The sequence below is a fragment of the Salvelinus namaycush genome, chromosome 3 (genome assembly GCF_016432855.1).
Source record: "Salvelinus namaycush isolate Seneca chromosome 3, SaNama_1.0, whole genome shotgun sequence".
Taxonomy (NCBI): Eukaryota; Metazoa; Chordata; class Actinopteri; order Salmoniformes; family Salmonidae; genus Salvelinus; species Salvelinus namaycush.
This window is the reverse complement of record NC_052309.1, coordinates 52,738,901-52,761,464: the sequence shown is the minus strand read 5'-3', so window position 1 is coordinate 52,761,464 and position 22,564 is coordinate 52,738,901. Positions and strand designations below refer to the sequence as shown.

The 22,564-nt window shown below is 42.7% G+C and overlaps 2 protein-coding genes across 3 annotated transcripts; both read left to right on the top strand.

Annotated features, from left to right (window-relative positions):
• Positions 1-3,061: 3,061 nt before the first annotated feature.
• On the top strand, positions 3,062-14,404 carry LOC120032434 (lymphocyte cytosolic protein 2-like). Of its 2 annotated transcripts, none has more exons than XM_038978548.1 (21): positions 3,062-3,600; positions 3,747-3,809; positions 3,942-3,988; positions 4,606-4,671; positions 4,768-4,796; positions 4,910-4,950; positions 5,081-5,285; positions 5,587-5,684; positions 5,784-5,844; positions 5,960-6,061; positions 6,148-6,173; positions 6,487-6,506; positions 6,765-6,869; positions 7,325-7,349; positions 8,364-8,376; positions 8,514-8,589; positions 8,728-8,771; positions 8,931-9,016; positions 12,549-12,623; positions 12,879-13,028; positions 13,369-14,404. In XM_038978548.1, exons 1-21 carry the CDS (start codon positions 3,523-3,525, stop codon positions 13,504-13,506), a joined length of 1,548 nt encoding a protein of 515 aa, XP_038834476.1. In that variant the 5' UTR covers positions 3,062-3,522; the 3' UTR covers positions 13,507-14,404. The 2 variants fall into 2 exon arrangements, with proteins under 2 accessions (XP_038834476.1, XP_038834469.1); XM_038978541.1 differs by having other exon boundaries at positions 5,784-5,850.
• Positions 14,405-17,974: 3,570 nt separating this feature from the next.
• Positions 17,975-19,319, top strand: LOC120044414 (forkhead box protein I1-ema-like). Its single transcript, XM_038989063.1, has 2 exons — positions 17,975-18,569; positions 18,778-19,319. The coding sequence occupies exons 1-2, from the start codon at positions 17,975-17,977 to the stop codon at positions 19,317-19,319; spliced, it is 1,137 nt and encodes a 378-aa protein (XP_038844991.1).
• Positions 19,320-22,564: the final 3,245 nt, after the last annotated feature.

Genomic DNA, 22,564 nt, shown 5'->3' with positions numbered 1-22,564 from the left:
CCTCTCCAACCTTACCAGGTTGAATGGTCCCCGTAGCCCTGCCAGTGCGGCGAGGTGGAATAGCCCGCACTGGGCTATGCAGGCGAACCGGGGACACCACCTGTAAGGCTGGTGCCATGTACGCCGGCCCGAGGAGACGTACTGGAGGCCAGATATGTTGGGCCGGCTTCATGGCACCCGGCTCGATGCCCAACCTAGCCCTACCAGTGCGGCAAGGTGGAATAGCCCGCACTGGGCTAAGCACGCGTACTGGGGACACCGTGCGCTTTACCGCATAACACGGTGTCTGACCAGTACGACGCTCTCTCACTCCATGGTTAGCCCGGGGAGTTGGCTCAGGTATCCAACCCGGCTTCGCCACACTCCCCTTTAGCCCCCCCCCCCAAGAAATTTTTGGGTGAGCCTCTCGGGTTTCCAGCCACTCTGCCTTGCAAGCGCCTCATAATGCCGCCTCTCCGCTTTTGATGCCTCCAGCTCCGCTTTGGGACGGCGACACTCCTCTGGCTCTGCCCAGGGTCCTTCTCCGTCCAGAATCTCCTCCCATGTCCATTCCTCCTTGTACTGCTGCTGCTGTTGCTGCTGCCCGTTGCCACGCTGCTTGGTCCGGGTTTGGTGGGTGTTTCTGTAACGGTTTTCTTCCAGGGGTGAAGGAGAGGACCAAAGTGCAGCGCGGCTAGTGTTAAACATGTTTAATGAAGAACAAGTGAAAACACTACAAACAACAATACAAAATAACAAATGTGCAAAAACCGACACAGACCTATCTGGTGCAGACAATCACAGAGACAGGAAACAAACACCCACAAAATCCCAACACAAAACAAGCCTCCTATATATGATTCTCAATCAGGGACAACGATTACCATCTGCCTCTGATTGAGAACCATATTAGGCTGGACATAGAAACAGACAAACTAGACACACAACATAGAATTCCCACCCAGCTCACGTCCTGACCAACTAAACACATACAAAACAACAGAAAACAGGTCAGGAACGTGACACTGGGGCCTTTCAGAACAGGTGTATATATACTGAGATCATGTGACAGATCATGTGACACTTAGATTGCTCACAGGTGGACTTTATTTAACTAATTATGTGACTTCTGAAGGTAATTGGTTGCACCATATCTTATTTAGGGGCTTCATCTTTTATTTTTTCATTTTTTTCACCTTTATTTAGGCAGGTAGGCCAGTTGTGAACAAGTTCTCATTTACAACTGCTACCTGGCCAAGATAAAGCAAAGCAGTGCAACAAAAACAACAACACAGAGTTACACATGGATAAACAAACGTACAGTCAATAACACAATAGAAAAACCAATATACAGTGTGTGCAAATGTTGTAAGATTAGGGAGGTAAGGCAATAAATAGGCCATAGTGGCGAAATAATGACAATTTAGCATTAACACTGGAGTGATAGATGTGCAGATGATGATGTGCAAGTAGAGATACTGGGGTGCAAAAGAGCAAAAAAAATAACAATATGGGCATGAGGTAGTTGGGTGGGTTATTTACAGATGGACTGTGTACAGGTGCAGTGATCGGTAAGCTGCTCTGACATCTGATGCTTAAAGTTAGTGAGAGAGATATAAGTCTCCAGCTTCAGTGATTTTTGCAATTCATCCAGTCATTGGCAGCAGAGAACTGGAAGGAAAGGCGGCCAAAGGAGGCGTTGGCTTTGTGGATGGCCAGTGAAATAGGGTGGGTGTTGCTATGGTGACCAGTGAGCTGAGATAAGGCGGGGCTTTACCTAGCAAAGACTTATAGATGACCTGGAGCCAGTGGGTTTGGCGACAAATATGTAGCGAGGGCCAGCCAGCGAGAGTATACAGGCCGCAGTGGTGGGTAGTATATGGGGTATAAACGGATACACTGTGATAGACTACGTCCAGTTTGCTGAGTAGAGTGTTGGAGGATATTTTGTAAATGACATCGCCGAAGTAAAGGATAGGTAGGATAGTCAGTTTTACGAGGGTATGTTTGGCAGCATGAGTGAAGGAGGCTTTGTTGTGAAATAGGAAGCCGGTTCTAGATTTAGCCAGGTGGAAAGCATGGCCAGCCATAGAAAAATGCTTATTGAAATTCTCAATTATCGTAGATTTATCAGTGGTGACAGTGTTTCCAAGCCTAAGTGCATTGGGCAGCTGGGAGGAGGTGTTCTTATTCTTCATAGCAAAGGGGGTGAATACATATGCACGCACCACTTTTCTGTTTAATTAATTAATTCTGTTTAATTTTTGGAAATAAGTTATTTTTTTCATTTCACTTCACCAATTTGGACTATTTTGTGTATGTCCATTACATGAAATCCAAATTAAAATCAAGTTAAATTACAGGTTGTAATGCAACAAAATAGGAAAACCACCAAGGGGGATGAATACTTTTGCAGGGCACTGTATATATATATATATATATATATATATTATTATTTTTTAAACAAACCTTTATTTAACTAGGCGAAGAGAGTTAAGAACACATTCTTATTTTCAATGACGGCCTAGGAACAGTGGGATAACTGCCTTGTTCAGGGGCAGAACGACAGATTTTTACCTTGTCAGCTCTGGATTTGATCTTGCAACCTTTCGGTTATTAGTCCAATGCTCTAACCACTAGGCTACCTGCCGCCCCAAATATACACATACATATACATACATACAAATACACATACATGTATAAATATATATATATATATATGTATGTATTTTTTCATTGTATTTTCCTTTATTATTTCCCGCAAACCCTACCACCCCTCCCCTAGTTGGAGTAAACTAATAAAGGCTTACACATTGTATATACATTTTACGGACACAATCTGTTTTTCAATAGTTATATTTTGTTTGTCTTTAGTCCTTGCCTTCCTCTAACCTCCACCTTTCCCATCTATTTCTGTGAGTGTCATTAGGCCTATTGTGTATGTTATGCTCCTAGCTATGTTAACTGGTATTTTTCTTACAAAGCGCTGTACTTCCCCTTGCTGTTGCCACCACTACTGTCATCATCAACAGGAAACGCAAGAGGAAGTTTGCTTTCTTTCTTTTCTCAGAGCTCTCAGAGAACGGACTAGCTTTTAAGATGTTAAAACATTCAAATGTATATGTTGCTGTTGTCTGGACTTCAGATCATACATAACTCTTGGTGGATGGATTTCATCACCTACCAGCCACTTGACATCACACCTAACACGATTTCACAGAATCGTTTTTTTTTCAACTTTTTCCCTCAGATAGCACTTGTGGTGGGTGTTGTTCTGCCTCTTTTCTGTGTTGTGAAAGAGTGATATCTTCCCATTTTATTTCTCTGAACACTGTTCAGGCTGCACACTTCCTCCGCACAGCGCCAGACAGAGCATTGCCAAGGGTGTCGCAGCGAGATACAAGGAGCCATTTTCTGACAGGCCTCAAAGTCAAACATGGCTATGGATATGACTGCCCCGTAACAGAGGAGGTTTCCCAGCCAGCTGTCTTTCAAAGGAGTTTGTAAATATTTCATTTATATTCAGAAGACAGAGGGGAAACAATGAGTTTTGACAGAGTGCCATCCAAGTCAGAGGTCATGGGCTGGAATCCACACCAATTGTCAGACTACATGAGGAAGGTAAGTCATTTTCAGGTTAATTTTGCACCTTTTGTTGACAGTTCACAACCTGTAAAAGCTTTCCTTAATTCTCTGTCATACAACATCATATTCAAAGCTGTTTCACAGTGTCCATATTAATTCTATTTTATTTTATTTTTTTACAGTTGGAGTTAAGTGGATGTGACAAAGTCATCGTGAAATGTAACATAAATGGGCAAAGGTTCTTGGTAAGAAATATGAAGCAAATGTGTGTCCCTTTTCCCACGTGTTCCTAGTTGGACTGGAAGACAAAATAATTAATCTTTGGACTGTCATGTAATATATCACTTGATGGAAATACTTCATCTATCATTTTGTAGAACATGAGTGAAAATGACATTCAGAAATTCCCCAAAGTCCATTCACCGTGAGTATTTCATTCATTTCTCTTGAATTTTGTTAAACTGAACATTTCGACAATTACGTCAAACCATTTTTACATGCTCACATGGAAAACCAGCATTGGCACCCAGGTAGACTAAGCACCCTGAAAAAAGTACTCCACTTTTGGGTGGACCATTGTAAGGCAAAATGAAGACCACTCAGCCTCTTATGTTGGGAATGTTGGGAAGTATGATTATTACACAGGGAGAGGAAACTATTCAACAGAGATAACCTTTTTTTTTTAACATTAGTGTTTTAGGGCAGGAAACAGTAAAGAGGGAAGGAGGACGAGAAGGGATAGACAGATAAGGAGGAGAGTGGTAGGGTGCCTTATTTTAGAAGAACATTTGGAGAGCCAAAGAGTGACAATGAAATTTCAATCTACTTTTTAGATCCCACATCCTGTCACAGGCGGACTCAAATAGTACTCACCAATCACTGCTCACAATATTAAACATGTGACACGTGCTCAGAATACAATTATAAGGGAATTATTGACTGTGTCGATACGCGACTGTGTGACAAAAGATGGAAACACGGTTTGCCCCAATAGATGGTACCAGTATTGACTGCCACAATGTTGTCTGCTCTTTTTTACAGACTTATCTCCAAAATATGCTGTGAAATCAACAGGAAAGAAGAAAAAAGGCCATTCTTTACTAAAAGGTGTGCACTTCTTGCAATTCTTAGCTATTAAACTTTAGTAGTTTAATTCAAAGCAATATCCAAGCACAATCTTGCTCTCCTCTGTATTTTCTCCAGATCTGCAGCACCAAAATATCATGAACCAGGTATGTATTATTTAGAATTTGAAAGCATAGACCTTACCCTAGATCAAGTTATTATGATTGACATAGAAGCAATTGGACCATGATAAATGGGACATTTTACCATTCTACTGCAGATACTTCACAAGAGGTTCAGCCCTGGGGACCTGATGAATTTGTAAGTCTGTATTTGGCTATGTTACTTTACTGCATTCCATTCCTCCCTGTTTAGTTCATTTCAAGTCTTGTTCCTCTCTGGATTATTTATTTTTTCATCAGTATTTAACTTGGTTGTCTGTCACTCCCAGGATGAGGTGAGTGACGATGACTATGAAAGCCCAGATGCTGATGATGATGACGGCAGTGTGGGCGATTATGAGTCACCAACAGAGGGGCCGGAGGTTGGAGGTGAGGACAGTGACAACGACTATGAGCCACCTCCGTCTGAGCCGCCTGATGAGATTCCCCATAAACTCTGTGCTGCCACGCGCTTGGCTGACGATGACTACGTTGGTACGGAGACATGAGTACAACACTGCCATGCAAAACTACTCTCACAAAGGACATATGTTGTCACTTTGTATTGTCCCACATTGATTACAATTTGTGTGTGTATGTTTGCGTCTGTCTGTCTGTCTGTCTGTCTGTCTGTCTGTCTGTCTGTCTGTCTGTCTGTCTGTCTGTCTGTCTGTCTGTCTGTCTGTCTGTCTCTGTCTGTCTGTCTGTCTGTCTGTCTGTCTGTCTGTCTGTCTGTCTGTCTGTCTGTCTGTCTGTCTGTCTGTCTGTCTGTCTGTCTGTCTGTCTGTCTGTTTAGATAGTAACCCGCACCGCGGTACAGCTACAAGGCAACCACCTCCACCACCTCAACGCCCTGGGCCTGGTCCTCCACTCCCCTCCGCCAGTCGCCCTAGTGTGAGTATGTCCCCTCTGACTGCACCCCTCTTTCACTCCTCTACACTCTCTCCTTTCACTCTGTCCTTCATCATTACGTTAAACTCCTTGTTTCTGCAGCTAGTGGAGCCTCCCCCACCCAGAAGGGAGCAATCTCCCCAGCGCCCTGGCAGACTCCCTGGTAAGAGTAAGTGTACACTCTGGAATGTTAGTATCTCACTATAAATATAGCATTTGAACACTTTTTAGTCACTTGTATTGATTTTTACCTTGTCTTTTCATATTGTCTTTTAAAGTGCCCGCTCCTTTCTCAAGTGCTCCCCCTGCTCCACTAGTTGACCGCAGAATAAAGCCCACCAAACTGGAGCGAACAAACCTTAAGGAATCTCCAATACCAGGTACTCTCACACCAATCTTAACCTAGCAAGCAAAAGTTTACTACAGTAGTTGTCTGTTCTTACACCTGCTCTGTTTGTCCACACAGCAAGGAAGTTGAACACAACAGATAGGGTGAGAATTACATTTGATTATGTTCTAATTAGTCCTTATTGTGTCCAAACAACTTTCTTCTCATCCCTACATCATCGCTCAATGTCCAGTGAAGACAAATATACACATATATATTTTATGTGCTTGCTGAAGTTATATTTAGCTTTTTTTATAACTGTTATATTTAGCTTTTTTATTAACTGTATACATTTTATCTAGAAGCATGTCCACATGTGAGTGTTTAAAGGCCATCCCAGAATCTTTACAAATAGTTTGAAATAGGTAGATTTCACAATGAAGTATATGACATGTTTGTTTTTCCTCACACACACAGCCTGCTCCACATTTATGGAGGTAAAGAAGTCTTCTTTTTTTGTGTATTGCTTTGCTTCATATGACTTCTCTCAATTCTATTTCATGTCATTGACAATGCACCGCCTGCCACGTTTGAATTGTGACTGCACATGTGTATGTATATGTGCCACATGGGTTGTACATACACTCAGTTATATAACTGTACCTTTTCTCAAGAAATTAAACAAGCTATAACTGAAATGCTCACTACACTGACCAGTATGGGAACCTCTGACTTCGCATACCTTCTATTTCCAGGCCTCGGGCAGAAGAGAGGAGTCCAGACCCTCCCAGGATGCCCAAACCTCCCCTCCCTCTGTCAGCTAGAGTCATCAGGAGCAGCTCGTCGGTGGGCAACAACAGGTCTGCAATGCATCCAGCTTCCCTTCATGCTCCATACAGCACAGCCCCAGACACATTATGTCATATACACTACATATCAGCTGATCCTTAAATAAACACACTGTGGTTGAATGGTTAGGGAAGTACAGTGCACTCCATCAGGAATACATGGGGTGGAGGAGTGGAATTGTGGTTGTTTAGTTAGCGGGAGCTATTTGAGCTGGGGTGAATCACTGCCACAGATCACTCCTTTGTAGGACCTTTGCTTGTGGTGCAAATGAGAAGCTCTCTGCATCACAATGTGTGTATCATTTTAGTATTACCCTTCCAGTTTTCCGTCTGTGTTTCGTTTGATTTGTTGGCTGTTGCACATATTTGGCTAAATCTTTGTGCTCACTTACTCAGTTTAATGCTAATTAGAAATATGCAAGTGAATATAACAACTCATTCATCTGTAATGTCCATTTCTGTTGCAGATTTGTGCCTGATGCAAGAAATGAGGTAAGACTATTTCACTGGATCACCACTGGTGGAAGTTTTTTATTTTTATTTTACCTTTATTTTACCAGGTAAGTTGACTGAGAACACATTCTCATTTACAGCAACGACCTGAGGAATAGTTACAGCGGAGAGGAGAGGGGATGAATGAGTCAATTGTAAGCTGGGGATGATTAGGTGACCGTGATGGTATGAGGGCCAGATTGGGAATTTGTCCAGGACACCAGGGTTAACACTCCTACTCTTACGATAAATGCCATGGGATCTTTAGGGACCACAGAGAGTCAGGACACCCGTTAAAAGTCCCATCTGAAAGACGGCACCCTACACAGGGCAATGTCCCCAATCACTTCCCTGGGGCATTGTTGTTGTTTTTTTAGACCAGAGGAAAGGGTGCAGCATCTGGTTCATCCAGGGACCAACCTGGACCAACCCTGCTTAGCTTCAGAAGCAAGCCAGCAGTGAGATGCAGGGTGCTAATAATGATTTTTAAATTGTGTATTTAGCTTCACTAAACCCCTATTTATTCCTGGTTCTAACATGCGTCCTTTGTCCTGATCTTGTCCACATTATGATTGTGCCCATATTTTTTGACAGGTGTAGTAAGAAAATAAAAGACACATTGTGATCTGATTGTGATCAGATCTTCCTGACCACTCATTGTGTCTGGATATCTTGTAAGTGTAGATGGATCTGGATAGTGAAAACATTTAATTCATCATTATCCCGCCCTCTAAAATCATTGACAGGTGGCATGTGTCTTAAAATAAATAAATATTATTTTGAAAGGATATCCCTTCAAATAATGACCAGGAAATCTGGTCACAATGCGGACACAGTGGACGGATAAAATACATATTTAATACCATGTGTAGACACGTATCTGCAAAAGTGGGCACAATCAGAACGTGGACAAGGTCAAAACAAAGGACTCATGTTAACACCAGGTGTAAACGGGGCTTGAGAAAAGGCTGTAGTTCCACCTCATACCATGTTCCTCTCTTATGTCATCAACAGGTACGAAATGAAGGTAAGCCATTTTCTAAAAGCTTTTTCTTCTTGTACAAGGGAACTTTACATTATACTTCATCTTCATCCTGTTTTTCACCTTGAAGGACTATGCAGTATGTCTTTCATTCTCATAATGATTATATGTATCTCTTCTAGTGTCCATGGCCAAATCCTTCAACTCTAACACATTTCCTAGACCAGGGCTCCCTAGACCACCCTTACATTCAGACTGGTAAGATCAGTTGTTTTGTCATGTCAAAGTTAGGAATGAAAATGGATCATATGGAGGACATAACTTTGCAGAGGTGATGGAATTAAAAAGTTAACATTTGAATGGTAATCTGTAAACTCTTGTTTCATCTCTCTCCAGCTTGCCACCTAATATCGCTACAACTGCTTCAAGACTGCAGGCATGTGAGTGTTGTGTTTTCACTTCGGGTCCCCATTGTCAAACACTACTCTGGTAAATGATACTGTGTGACTCACAACTGACAACTATGACTCACAACTGACAACTATGACTCACAACTTCTCGATTGATCGCTGATTGGATTCTCCTTTGTCCTTTCTAAGCTTTCTCACACAGGAGCAAGATTATGCCCGTGCCGTCACCTGTGCAAGCTTCCATGCCCCCACCGGCAGACCTAGAGGATGAACAGGTGACCGCCTACCATACAGACAGACCGACAGACAGACAGATTCTCGAATATGAACGTACTTACGTTGGACCTGCTCTAGTGATGCAATGACTTGCATAGCTCAGTAGGTGGTGACATTGTATTGTTCTTCTGAGGGAGTATTGTAGATTCTGGCTGCAGCCCCTAGTCTCAATTGCTGTGGTGTCTACGAGCAGAGCCCTTTGACTCTATGTGAGACAGTCAGCTCCTATTGAATCAATCAAATGTTTCAGTAGGCCCTCATACAGTACTGTATGTGAAAAAAATGGTAATTTTGAGCATTTAATCAATCATTCAATCAAATGTATTTATAAAGCCCTTCTTACATCAGCAAAAATCACAAAGTGCTATACAGAAACCCAGCCTAAAACCCCAAACAGCAAGCAATGCAGATGTAGAAGCACGGGGGCTAGGAAAAACTCCCTAGAAAGGCAGGAACCTAGGAAGAAACCTAGAGAGGAACCAGGCTCTGAAGGGTGGCCAGTCCTCTTCTGGCTGTGCCGGGTAGAGATTATAAGAGTACATGGCCATTAAGGCCCGATTGTTCTTGAAGATGTTCAAATGTTCATAGATGACCAGCAGGGTTGTAGAGGGTGCAACAGGTCAGTACCTCAGGACTAAATGTCAGTTAGCTTTTCATAGCCGAGCATTCAGAAGTCGAGACAGCAGGTGCGGTAGAGAGAGAGAGATTTTGAAAACAGCAGGTCTAGGACAAGGTAGTACGTCCGGTGAACATTGCCACAGGCAGAACTGTTGAAACTGGAGCAGCAGCACGACCAGGTGGACTGGGGACAGCCAGGAGTCATCAGGCCAAGTAGTCCTGAGGCATGGTCCTAGAGCTCAGGTCCTCCGGGAGGGGAGGGACAGAGAGAGAATTAGAGGGAGCATACTTAAATTCACACAGGACAACAGATAAGACAGGAGAATTACACCAGATACAGTGCATTCATTTATTACGTGACAGGCTTATTCTAAAATGGATTCAATCTTTTTTTCTCCTCATCAATCTACACAGAATACCCCATAATGACAAAGCAAAAACATATTTTTTAGAAATGTTTGCAAATTTAGAAGAAAAAAAAAGAAAGAAATATCACATAAGTATTTAGATCCTTTACTCAGTACTTTGTTGAAGCACCTTTGGCAGTGATTACAGCCTCGTGTCTGCTTGGGTATGATGCTACAAGCTTGGCACATCTGTATTTGGGGAGTTTCTCCCATTCTTCACTGCAGATCTTGTCAAGCTCTGTCAGGTTGGATGGGGAGCGTCGCTGCACAGCTATTTTCAGGTCTCTCCAGAGATGTTCAATTAGGTTCACTCAAGGACATTCAGAGACTTGTCCCGAAGCCACTCCTGCGTTGTCTTGGCTGCGTGCTTAGGGTCGTTGTCCTGTTGGAAGGTGAACCTTCGCCCCAGTCTGAGGTCCTGAGCGCTCTGGAGCAGGAGGATCTCTCTGTACTCTGCTCTCTTCATCTTTCCCTCGATCCTGACTAGTCTCCCAGTCCCTGCAGCTGAAAAACATCCCCACAGTATGATTCTGCCACCACCATGCTTCACCGTAGGGATGGGTGCCAGGTTTCCTCCAGATGTGACGTTTGGCATTCAGGCCAAAGAGGTCAATCCTGTTTTCATTAGACCAGAGAATCTTGTTTCTCATGGTCTGAGAGTCATTTAGATGCCTTTTGGCAAACTCAAAGTGGGCTGTCTTGTGCCTTTTACTAAGGAGTGGCTTCTGTCTAGCCACTCTACCATAAAGGCCTGATTGGTGGAGTGCTGCAGAGATGGTTGTCCTTCTACCATCTCCACAAAGGAACTCTGGAGCTCTGTCAGAGGGACCATTGGATTCTTGGTCACTTCCCTGACCAAAGCCCTTCTCCCCTGATTGCTCAGTTTGGCCTGGCGGCCAGCTCTAGGAAGAGTCTTGGTGGTTCCAAAATTCTTCCATTTAAGAATGATGGAGGCCACTTTGTTTTTGGGGACCTTCAATGCTGCAGAAATGTTTTGGTACCTTTCCCCAGATCTGTGCCTCGACACAATCCTATCTCGGAGCTCTACGGACAATTCCTTCTACCTCATGGCTTGGTTTTTGCTCTGACATGCACTGTCAACTGTGGGACCTTATATAGACAGGTGTGTGCCTTTCCAAATCATGTCCAATCAATTGAATTTACCACAGGTGGACTCCAGTCAAGTTGTAGAATCATCTGAAGGATGATCAATGGAAACAGAATGCACCTGAGCTCAATTTCTAGTGTCATAGTAAAGGGTCTGAATACTTATGTTTTTTCTTTTCGCTTTGTCATTATGGGAATTTGCGTGTAGATTGATGAGGATTTTTATTTATTTAATCAATTTTAGAATAAGGCTGTAACATAACATGTGGGAAATGTCAAGTGGGACACTGTGGCCCCGCCCGACGATTCCCCCGGACAGGGCCAACCAGGCAGGATATAACCCCACCCACTTTGCAAAAGCACAACCCCTACACCACTAGATGGATATCAACAGAATACCAACTTACTACCCTGAGACAAGGCTGAGTATAGCCCACGAAGATCTCCTCCGACACTAAAGCCCGACGGGGCGCAAAACCAGACAGGAAGATAATGTCTGACTCAACCCACTCAAGTAACGCACTTCTCCTAGGGACAGCATGGAAGAGCACTAGTAAGCCAGTGACTAAGCCCCCGTAATAGGGTCAGAGGCAGAGAATCCCAGTGGAGAGAGGGGACCCGGGCAGGCAGAGACAGCAAGGGCGGTTTGTCGATCCAGTACCTTGCCGTTCAACTTCGCCAGACAACACTCAATCATAGGACCTACTGACCTATTGAAGAAATGAGTCTTCAGTAAAGACTTTAAGGTCGAGACCGAGTCTGCGTCTCTCACATGGATATGCAGACCATTCCATAAAAATTGAGCTCTATAGGAGAAAACCCTGCCTCCAGCTGTTTGCTTAGAAATGCTAGGGACAATAAGGAGGCCTGGGTCTTGTGACCGTAGCATACGTGTAGGTATGTACGGCAGGACCAAATCGGAGAGATAGGTACTGCTTTGTAGGTTAGCAGTAAAACTTTGAAATCAGCCCTAGCCTTAACAGGAAGCCGGTGTAGAGACGCTAGCGCTGGAATAATATGTGATCACATTTTTGGGTTCTAGTCAGGATTATAGCTGCCGAGTCTAGTACTAACTGAAGTTAATTTAGTGCTTTATCCGGGCAGCCGGAGAGTGGAGAATTGCAGTAGTCTAATCTAGAAGTGACAAAAGCATGGATTAGCTTTTCTGCACATTTTTGGACAAAACATTTCTGATTTAGGCAATGTTACGAAGATGGAAAAAATATTCTTGACAGGTTCGTAAAAGACAACTCACTTCTATTGAAACATTTGGAAACATTGCAAACGTAGCAATTGTTGTTGTGACATGGTTTTTGTCTGAATCCTATTACAGAAATTAGTAACAGGTCACAAATCCCATATTATTGATGTGTGATTGTGTTCCTGTGTGAATGTGTAGGACATGAACCCTCAGTGGTACGTTGGCCAGGTGACACGGTGCCAAGCGGAGGGCTGTCTCAGACGGGTCAACAAGGTGAGGCGTCTTCTGCTGCCAATATCACTCACACACCTGGTTGACTGTAATAACTCTCATTCATGCACTGTACTTACAGATTCATCGTGACAATGGTTTTTGAAGGGGACAATGAAATATCATATATAGTCCAATGTCCAAAATGACAATATTATTTCAATAAATATGTATAGTTCACCAGTGCTCTGTGGTGATAGAATACAACACAAACACCACTATGATGAGAAGTGTTTTTCTGTTTCATTTGCTGATTAGGATGGTGCATTTCTGGTACGAGACAGTTCTAAGCGCTCGTCCATCCAGCCCTATACGCTCATGGTGCTTTACCAGGACAAAGTCTACAATATCCAGATTCGCTGCGAACAGAATGAGTTTCTGCTGGGAACTGGTCTTAAGGGCTCAGAGGTACACAATATCTACCTCATTCATCCTGACTAAGGCTAGGAGTTGTTCCTGATCAGGTCAAATGGTCAAAAATAAATTCATAGCCCTAATTATGACCAGTCAGAGTAACATGTGTAATTCTATATCATATTAGCAAGCACTCTGAGGATGACGTAGTGAGCTTTGTGAACTGAACCCATGTATCTGTAATCTGAAAGTTTGTTATATAGTACTTTTTGCCCCAAAATCAACGAGAAGATTTGATTAGATGTACAGCCATCCGACATTTATGTTTCAGCTTCTGTTATGATACGGCTGAATGAACCGCTGCTAATGGATGGGTTCGTGTTTTATGTTTCAGACCTTTCCGATGGTGGCACACATCATCAACCATTACAGACAGCATCCACTTCTGCTGATTGATGCTAAGAACCGTGAATCAGGTCAGCAGAACCAGTGTCCCCTGATCTACCCAGCAGGTCTCCATCCATCCTTTTGATAGAAACCTGGGGGAGGGAGGACAACCACATGGAGCAATAGTCAAGATTGACATTGGTTTTAATAAAAGAATACCACTAACATTATGGGGGAATGAATTATGCAACCTTTGAATTCCAGTTCATTGTCTTTACATGTACAGTCATTTCATGTAAAGCCAAATGACTCTTGGATGAAGAGTACACCACTGTCAACTGTTTACTCGATGGACTTCAAAAAGAAAAGTCAATACTGGTTCAACAATATTTCTTTTCTCTACTTATGTATTTATTTGAGTACGGAAACCATAGAAGCTGAAAATGTCCATGTGCGTAGTTTTGTAAATGTTTATGTTGCTCTCTGTTATTTTCCTGTTACAAGCCTAGATAGCAGCAAGATCTGCTGTGGATCAGAACCAGCATACATTATCCAAGTAAGGAAATAGTGGGGTAAACAGTCAATCACTACTGCTGAGCTTTCATAATATGGAATTGATTGGCTTCCAAATAAAACAGTATTTCTTTCCTGCATGGTTAAATGAAAGCAATATTATTGAATTTTTGACACTGTATGTTCCTTTATGTAGCTGTAAACAATGTTTAAACAATGTTTTTATTGGAAACTTGTGGCAGAAATTCTACAAATCATTGGTCATTGATGGCAGCACACTAGAAAAACTTCACTGACCTCTGTGCCAAATTCTGCCCATCTTTTTCATTGGCTTTTGTCAACGACTTCCATTGTTTCTCTAACTTGCCTGAAACATAGACGATGACAAAAGGGTTGTCTCACTGTTGATCTTGTAGTGTAATATTAATACAAATTCCCCAAAAATGTAAGCGTGTTGCATCTGCACCACTAACCTGTTGTAAAACATAATGCCTCACCACTGGTATCATAATCTGTGTATAAAAGCTTTATGTCCCTAATCTCAAATGTGTTTGTTATAATTGACACAAGCCTTACATTAGTGTAATACATGTTAAACCTGACTCCTCTGCCTAAATACAATAGCAGACAATATAACCCTCCTGGAGAGACAGACATGCTGTTATGTCTGTGTCAGCACAGCAGGAGAGGATTACATCAATCACACTAACTGCCATCCTTGGCAGCCTCCAAGATTTTTTTCCTGGAAATGAATCATAGAACATTTAACCTGTCCTTGCAGGCAACGAGAGAGAGAGAGAGAGAGAGAGAGAGAGAGAGAGAGAGAGAGAGAGAGAGAGAGAGAGAGAGAGAGAGAGAGAGAGAGAGAGAGAGAGAGAGAGAGAGAGAGAGAGAGAGAGAGAGAGAGAGAGAGAGAGAGAGAGAGAGAGAGAGAGAGAGAGAGAGAGAGAGAGAGAGAGAGAGAGAGAGAGAGAGAGAGAGAGAGAGAGAGAGAGAGAGAGAGAGAGAGAGAGAGAGAGAGAGAGAGAGAGAGAGAGAGAACTCTGAGCTGATAAGGTGGGATATATCTTTGGGAGGAACAAATGATGAAGAGCAAAAACTACCCAACTGCCATATGCCTCTGTTTGCCCAAATTCAGGCTTGAATTATCTATGACTGTGCAGAAATGTTTGCAGTAAAGCCTGCATGGATCACTGAAATCAAAGCCCTCGCTCACCCCGAAAAAGTCCATGGCGGTACATACGTCCCTGTCCAAGTAAAAATGTATTATTCTGCATGAAGAAGCCATAGACATCAAGCTCTCTGGAGCCACGCAGCCTGGTCTCATAGAATAGACCTAACATAGTAAATGAATACTCAGGATACAAATGAGTATGATATGTTATGTTTGGTATGGTTACATAAGACAGAAGGTTACTTGATGCTACCTGCAAATGTTACATTGATGCTACCTGCAAACCGTGACTAACTGGGCTACCACCAAAAAATAATTTTGCTATGGTATTTCTGATCAAATGTTACCATATAGCTAGACCCTTTCTGCTGTGGCTTATCAATAGCTAGCTAGCCATGGCAAGAAGATCCATGTGATCTCTCCTGTTGAAGTTCCTTTAAAAATCAGTTCTGCCATTTTTTAAAATCTGTTAACATTTATTTAAATTGTTTCTTATTATTATTCATTTATTTTATTGCACAAAACACCAGTATACATACAGGAAGCATTTAAACAAACAAACAAGCAAGAACAGCATATACGCTATCCTAGAGAGTTTGCCATAGTCTTTGATACTATTCCATCATTCCATCAACTCTCATGCCGTTTAGAGGTGTAACCAGACCTCACCTTTTTGAAATACCCTCCTGTTGACTATCCAGGAAAAATGTGTTTCTCCTTGCTCCCTCAGTTCAATGATATATATACATGTGCTTTATTTCAAAGGGATGTTGTATTTATTCCTTATGTTACAACTTACTGGAGTTAATTTGTTAATTAATATAACCTGGGTGGTTTCAGTTCTGAATGCTGATTGCCTGAAAGCTGTGGTATATTAGACCGTATACAATGGGTATGACAAGAAAAAACTTGTACTGTTCTAATTACTTTGGTAACCAGTTTGTAATAGCAATAAGGCACCTTGGGGGTTTGTGGTATATGGCCAATATACCATGGCTAACATAAGAACATACATTAGCATTAACTGTACTTTTTGTGATGAGCATCCAGAAACAATTTTGGCATTGTCTACATGTAAAGAGATTATGGCAAGATATTTGCAGATTTATAATTGATAATATTCTTGATGACTTTTGTTTATTATGGGAAAATGTGCTGCTCGGTTTCCTTAACTATAGTAAGGATAAAGAAAGACAATTTCACATTTAATTGTGCTAATGGGGAAATGTCATATTCATTCATATAAATTCACAAATAAAAAAACATTCTTCCTTGTTTTCTAAAAGGAGTTTGAGCAGTACATTAAAATCATTCTATATTATTTCAATAAGAAAGCTGTAAAATCAATCAATACGTGAATGTCAATACGTGCCTGTAATTTGTTGTACCCCCCTAGGTCCTGTCTCCAGGGCAAGACTCATGACAACAGAGCTCGCCAGCTTGTATCATAAAACCCGGAAATGAGTTACCTCTGGTTCGTTCAGCCGTCCCTATGGGGAAAATTAATGGGGAAATAATAGGGTTTTGGGATAAATGCCGAAAATAAGGTCTGGGGTTAACACAGGTTCTATGAGATAATATCAGTCATGACCTTTCTGAATTATGAAGCCTTTATGTACTTTAAAAAAATACCTAAATGCTTCAAAATTCACAAAAAGTGACATTAGCTGATGAAGATGATATCATAGAACAAAACGTATACAGGGCTCTACAATGCAAGAATTAAATTAAATTTTGTTTCATATCTGGTAATACACAAATAAATAGGAATCCCTGCTGGAGGGCTGTGTGCGCTGTGAGTGAAGTGCTGAAAGATTTGTTTTTAGAACCAATGCACACAGGCATAACAGTTGGTCTAACTACTAACGTGAGACTTTATCCTCATGTTTAAAAAACATTTTGACTGGTAAAAAATCTTAGTGGCTGGTAAAAAAAAATATCTACTTGCCACAGTGGCTGGTAGAAGGAAAACATCGTTTTAGGCCCTATTTGTAGCATATTGTACATTTTGCAAATTCGTAACATATTGTACAAATTGCAATTTGTAAAACATATTATACGAATTGTAATTGAAATGGATGATGGACATCCACAAATTAGTACACACCATACGAAACATAACATATCATACAAAAACTAGTGTTGTAGATTTACGTACAGAATGATACGAAATGCTCTGAGACCTGGTTGGGTATCAAGAACAAGATGAAACTAGCTGAAACGAGTCACTTACTATTCCCCACATGGCAGTTTCTTTTCCTTGTTGGTAGATATCTGGCCACCCAGACTCACAACAACTCCCGGACTTCTGCCCCATTGATGTGTGCGCATCGTTTTTGTGACGTTGTTAGCTAATCCATGCATAGGATTTCCCCAAAGAATAAGTGACCTATTATATTAGAGTCTAAATTGTTATGCATGCTTTTAAATTAGTGTAATATTTGTAAATGTAGCACCAATTTCCCATTACTCAGTAATACAATCATTTTTAACATGTTCTTAACCATAGTGACTGGGTGGGTGTCAAATTAAAATTGCAAAACATTTCACAGAGCTTAGACTAACTGCTGTTGGAGTACTGGTGGAATTCCACCTCCAATTCAAAGGGAATCCTCCACGCCTAAACCGGCCTAAACTCACTCAAATGCAAAGTGTGACACTGTCACAGAAACAACCAATCAGAGCAGACGTGGGTGTCGCTGTAGTACTATAAATTGACCAGGTGAGACAGGTGGCAGGTTGTGATGCACCTGTACTGGACATAAAATAGAACAGAGTGAAAGGCAAATTCACCTCTTAGCTAGAAGCAGAGGAACAGATAATACTGAAGAAAAGCGAGATCCAGATATTATATATTTTTTTACCAGAGCCAGTTATCAGACTGAAGAGACCAGCTGCCAATCTAAGGACCAGTCTGTGGGTGAGCATGACGTTGTTTGTGCCACAGAGCCTCTCTCCACCTCCATGTGGGACCCAGTACCCAAGTCTGGGACAGGAGTCTCCAGAGTTCAGCCTGTACAGCGACAGCTTCTACAGCCCTCCAGCCGTGCCTAGCCTGCAGCAGGCCACCCCTCCTGCCTACGACCTGGGAGACTACACCAGCCCTCCTACCAACCCTTACCTGTGGTTCAATGGCCCAGAGCTCAACAGTGTTCCCTACATAGGGGGACCCACGGGGCCAGCCTGTGGGCCCTATGTGCCCCAACACTACAACACGCAGAGGCCCTATCTGGATGCTGATGGGCCGGGGGTTGTGGTAGGGGACCTGAGCTGGTTTTCCATGCCATCTCAGGAAGAGCTGATGAAGCTAGTCAGGCCACCCTACTCCTACTCTGCCCTTATTGCCATGGCGATCCATGGGGCCCAAGAGAGACGGCTCACCCTGAGCCAGATCTACCAATATGTAGCAGACAACTTCCCCTTCTACAACAAAAGCAAGGCCGGGTGGCAGAACTCTATCCGCCACAACCTCTCCCTCAATGACTGCTTCAAGAAGGTGCCCCGAGATGAGGATGATCCAGGTAAGAACATTTCCTCGGTTTTAAAAAATTGGTATTTTAATTTCAAGGTGTTCCATGTCGACAAAATTTTCGATTTACAAAAGAGAAATGTATACATTTGTAACCTTTAAAAAAAAAATGGTGTAATGTGTCTCAGACCGATATTAACTCTTGCCCAACTATGTGAGAGCAAATCCTTAACAAACATGTCTTATGTGTCTCCTTATAGGCAAGGGTAACTATTGGACCTTGGACCCCAACTGTGAGAAGAGGTTCGACAATGGCAACTTCCGTCGCAAGAGGAAGAGGAAGTCGGAATCCCTGCCTGGCGACGGGGGCTCCTCAGGTTCTGAGTCATTAGAGTCCAGCCCCAAACACCCCAACAACATGAGTGACGTGTCCAGCTCCTCTGACCGCGGCCCCTCCCCCATCTCCTCAGCCCCCTCCCTCTACCTGAACAGCTTCCTGTCTCAGATGGCTGAAGTGGGGACGGTATCAAACACAGAAGTGGCAGATACCCTCCACAGACCCAGGCTGCCTATAGAGGTACCCCAACGGGCCTCTCCGTCCCAGGGGTTCGGCTCCTACTCTCCCAACGCTACAGTGCCTCACTGGGAGGTCCATATGTCTCATCCGCAGCACCCTACCATCCCTTCCTCCCCTCCCCTCTACCCTGGGGGCTACAGGGACTCTGTCCTCTCCCGGCTCAGCAGCCAGCTATACCCAGCCTTGGACTCAATGCTTTACCAACAGGAAGGCACAGAGGTGTAAAGCACAACTGATAGAGCCACTGTACTCCATAGGGCAGCCTGCCTTTGGGCAAACTCTCACTACAACGTCTTCCTCAGCAGAGAATGAAACTTCACTGAACTCATACTAAAGAGGATGATTTACAATGGTTTTTTCCCTCTCTCTTAATTGATTGTACGTATGTATATTGTTTGCTGTTCCATATACTGTCTTTATAATATGAACTCAACTATCTGTAAAACGTTTGAGGGATTCTTGGATAAAAAATAAAAAAAGTGGGTTATGTATGTGATGTACGTAAATGTCCTGTCATCAAGCTTTTTCCTATTTTTTTTAAATAAAGAACAACAAAAATAAGAAATTCTCACTGCTTTTTTTCTGGGAGTATTTATTGCAGGAACACAGATTTAAAGAGGCAAATACAGATTAGGGTCACACTTCAAAACATGATTACTTCTGAAATAACTATTTAGGATACTTAAACATATCATGCAGTTTAATCAAGATCTGATTGCCAGCGCTTTTGATTGAGATAAGACAAGTCAAGCTCCCATTACAGTCAATGACCTGGAGACAGGGTGTGAAATGAGGGAGGCAAAGAAACCGTTAAACACTGAACGGGGGGTGGGGGCAGGTGAGAGCCAGGGAAAAAAAGATATATGCAACAGAACTTGTTCCTCAAGGTTGCCCTCTGCTCCCACTTACAGTTACAGCCCCCTCACCTCTATCTCCCTTTATTTGCCCCTCTTGGGTTCAGGGTATAAGCTAATGCCTCTCACCATTAGTCAGCCATGCTTTTGGAGACATAATAACCTATTTAACAGATCAATTTCATTTTAAACTATATGAACAGCACACCTAAAAACGTTAAAAGGCTATTTGCAATTGAGTGCTATTCCCCATATTGGTAAATACAATCTTTAAGCAACCCCATGAACTCTTCCGCAAGGGTTTGGAGGTGGGTGTGGCATTTCAACTTTGGATGGCCTCTTTTCTCCTTTGGACATGTAAAATATAGACTACACGCCTGTCCCGTTTCTGTGCCACCCTTTTTACAATTCAAATTGAGTTCTGTTCAAGTCACATTATTAAATGTAGACTTCAACATTTTTCTAGCACACCATCGGCTTGAAGCTTCTTTTAGCTTCTCTATGCCATAATGTAGAGTATCCACAACTGTACAACCTGGGAATCAATGTGAAAGTAGACTCATTACATACAGTATACGGCATGTATTTATTTGCTTGAACTATTTGCTTTCCCCTCGTCACAATGTATAAACTGCTGACTGTAACATTAAAATCTCACACCTCCAATATTCACAAGAGCTAAAAAAAAACATGTCACCTCAACAGATTCCACTGAGGAGGTCTGTAAGATGCTGAGGTCAACATCTGTAGCCCAACGCTTAGAGCCGTGGGAACCAGCACCCTATTTCTCCCTCTGAGTAGCAGGCAGCAAAGGGGGACTAGAGAACATGCTTGAGGAACCATTCCCAGGTATATCTCTGGCACGGAAGAATCTGTGGAGAGGCACGAGAGAAACATTGAGTGAGAAATTGAAGGGAGGAATGGGGAGAGTGGGGAAGTGGATAATGATCCTCTCTGCAGGCCTCAGCGCCCTCCAATCCATCTCTCCTCACCTCACCCCCCTCATTCCACACCTCCCCTGTAACTACTCAGTCTGGAAGGTGAGTGAAGGGGAAAGAGGGTTCCCTTAACATGGAAGCATGATCACTTGTCTTAGTGAACTTGGTTGTGTGATAGTCACAGGTATAATAATTTGCCTCTGTTCTCTACTTGATGCTTCCTTTCCTCTCGGTCTCCTGAGTGGCGCATTGGTCTAAGGCACTGCATCGCAGTGCAGGAGGTGTCACTATAGTCCCTGGTTCAAATCCAGGCTGTATCACATCTAGCTGTGATTGGAAGTCCCATAGGGCGGTGCACAAATGGACAAGTGTTGGCTGGGGTAGGCATAGTTAAATAAAAAAACATCCTTTCCTCTGTTAGAGAAGAAGTGTGAATGGTTGGTTTTGACAAATATCAATACTTACTCTTACTTGTGCTAATTAAACTCCACACTTCTGCAGTATCCAAAATGTAAGATATAAGAGTGAGTCAAAGATGTACATTTAATAGCCTGAGATCACCTCAGATGAACGAGGCCTTGTGATATAGTCTCGGAAACCCAGACCTAGGAGCAACAGCAGACATTGGTACATTGTGGAAGGCAACCTGTCTGTCTAGAGAGACTCCTTGTGAGGAGTTGTGATGATCAGTATTTACCCCACCTGATCAGGTGATATACAGTAATCACCCCACTTTGTCTTATTAGCCTAATGAACCCTCAGGCGTCCAATCACTCTGTCAGCGCATGACAACAGCAGCCTCATCATTACCCAGTCAAAGCTGATACGAGTGGCATGTGCCACACATCTCTAACTATAGCACCATCGCCGCCGCCACCCCACCCACATTCTCCAGTGACCCCGTCCTCATGTTTTTTTATTGACACAATGCGTTCTCGACTGGATGAAACAGCCCTCCCCCTTTCAGACGTGTCATAAAGAGGGGATTAATACGTGACCAGCGATCACAGTAAGTGTGCCCTGTGTTAACGGTCTTGTGCCTCTTCAACTGTTTCTGTCAGTGTTGCTTATGGGGAAAGATAGATTTCTTTTGCCTTTAGCTTTCTGCATGACAGTAGTGGAAAAACCAGCTCAGGCTCCCTGTAACCAGCTCAGGCTCCCTAAGTATTTAAAAAAAAAAAAAATCTTAACCAGGCCGATTTAATTAAGGTAAATACAATCGCTATACATAAACAATTAGAAATAATATAATAATCAGATAAAAACCCAATATGTAAATGAATGTCTCTAACAAGTCAAATAGATCAACAGCTGCCAGGCTTAATGTGTCCTGTGTTTGACATGTGGAATGTGCCGGTGGTCTGTCTCTAGCTCACAGCAGGGGTACGTCTGAGGCCAAAGGGGGCAAACGGCATCCTGGAACCCCCACTACCTGTTCACTGTACACGTCTCTCTGCTCATCCACACGCTCAGTCTAAAACCACATGGTATTGTTAAAAAAGGGGGCGAATGGCACAGTGGATCACTTCTACCTGTTCAAACGCTTCTCTCCTGATTCACTGTCTTATCCCAACATTTCTAGTGGCTTGGTCAAAAAGGCATTTTCGTCACTACCTCGTCAATTCAGGCAGGTTCTTTATTTTCATTTGAAAAGACCTGCTGACATTCATTGACATGA

Coding starts and splice junctions, on each gene's coding strand:
- LOC120032434 (XM_038978541.1), top strand. CDS start 3,523: ATGAGTTTTGACAGAGTGCCATCCAAGTCAGAGGTCATGGGCTGGAAT. Junction 6,174..6,486: donor AGTTGAACACAACAGATAGG/GTGAGAATTACA, acceptor TCACACACACAG/CCTGCTCCACATTTATGGAG. Junction 6,507..6,764: donor CCTGCTCCACATTTATGGAG/GTAAAGAAGTCT, acceptor TTCTATTTCCAG/GCCTCGGGCAGAAGAGAGGA.
- LOC120044414 (XM_038989063.1), top strand. CDS start 17,975: ATGACGTTGTTTGTGCCACAGAGCCTCTCTCCACCTCCATGTGGGACC. Junction 18,570..18,777: donor CCGAGATGAGGATGATCCAG/GTAAGAACATTT, acceptor GTCTCCTTATAG/GCAAGGGTAACTATTGGACC.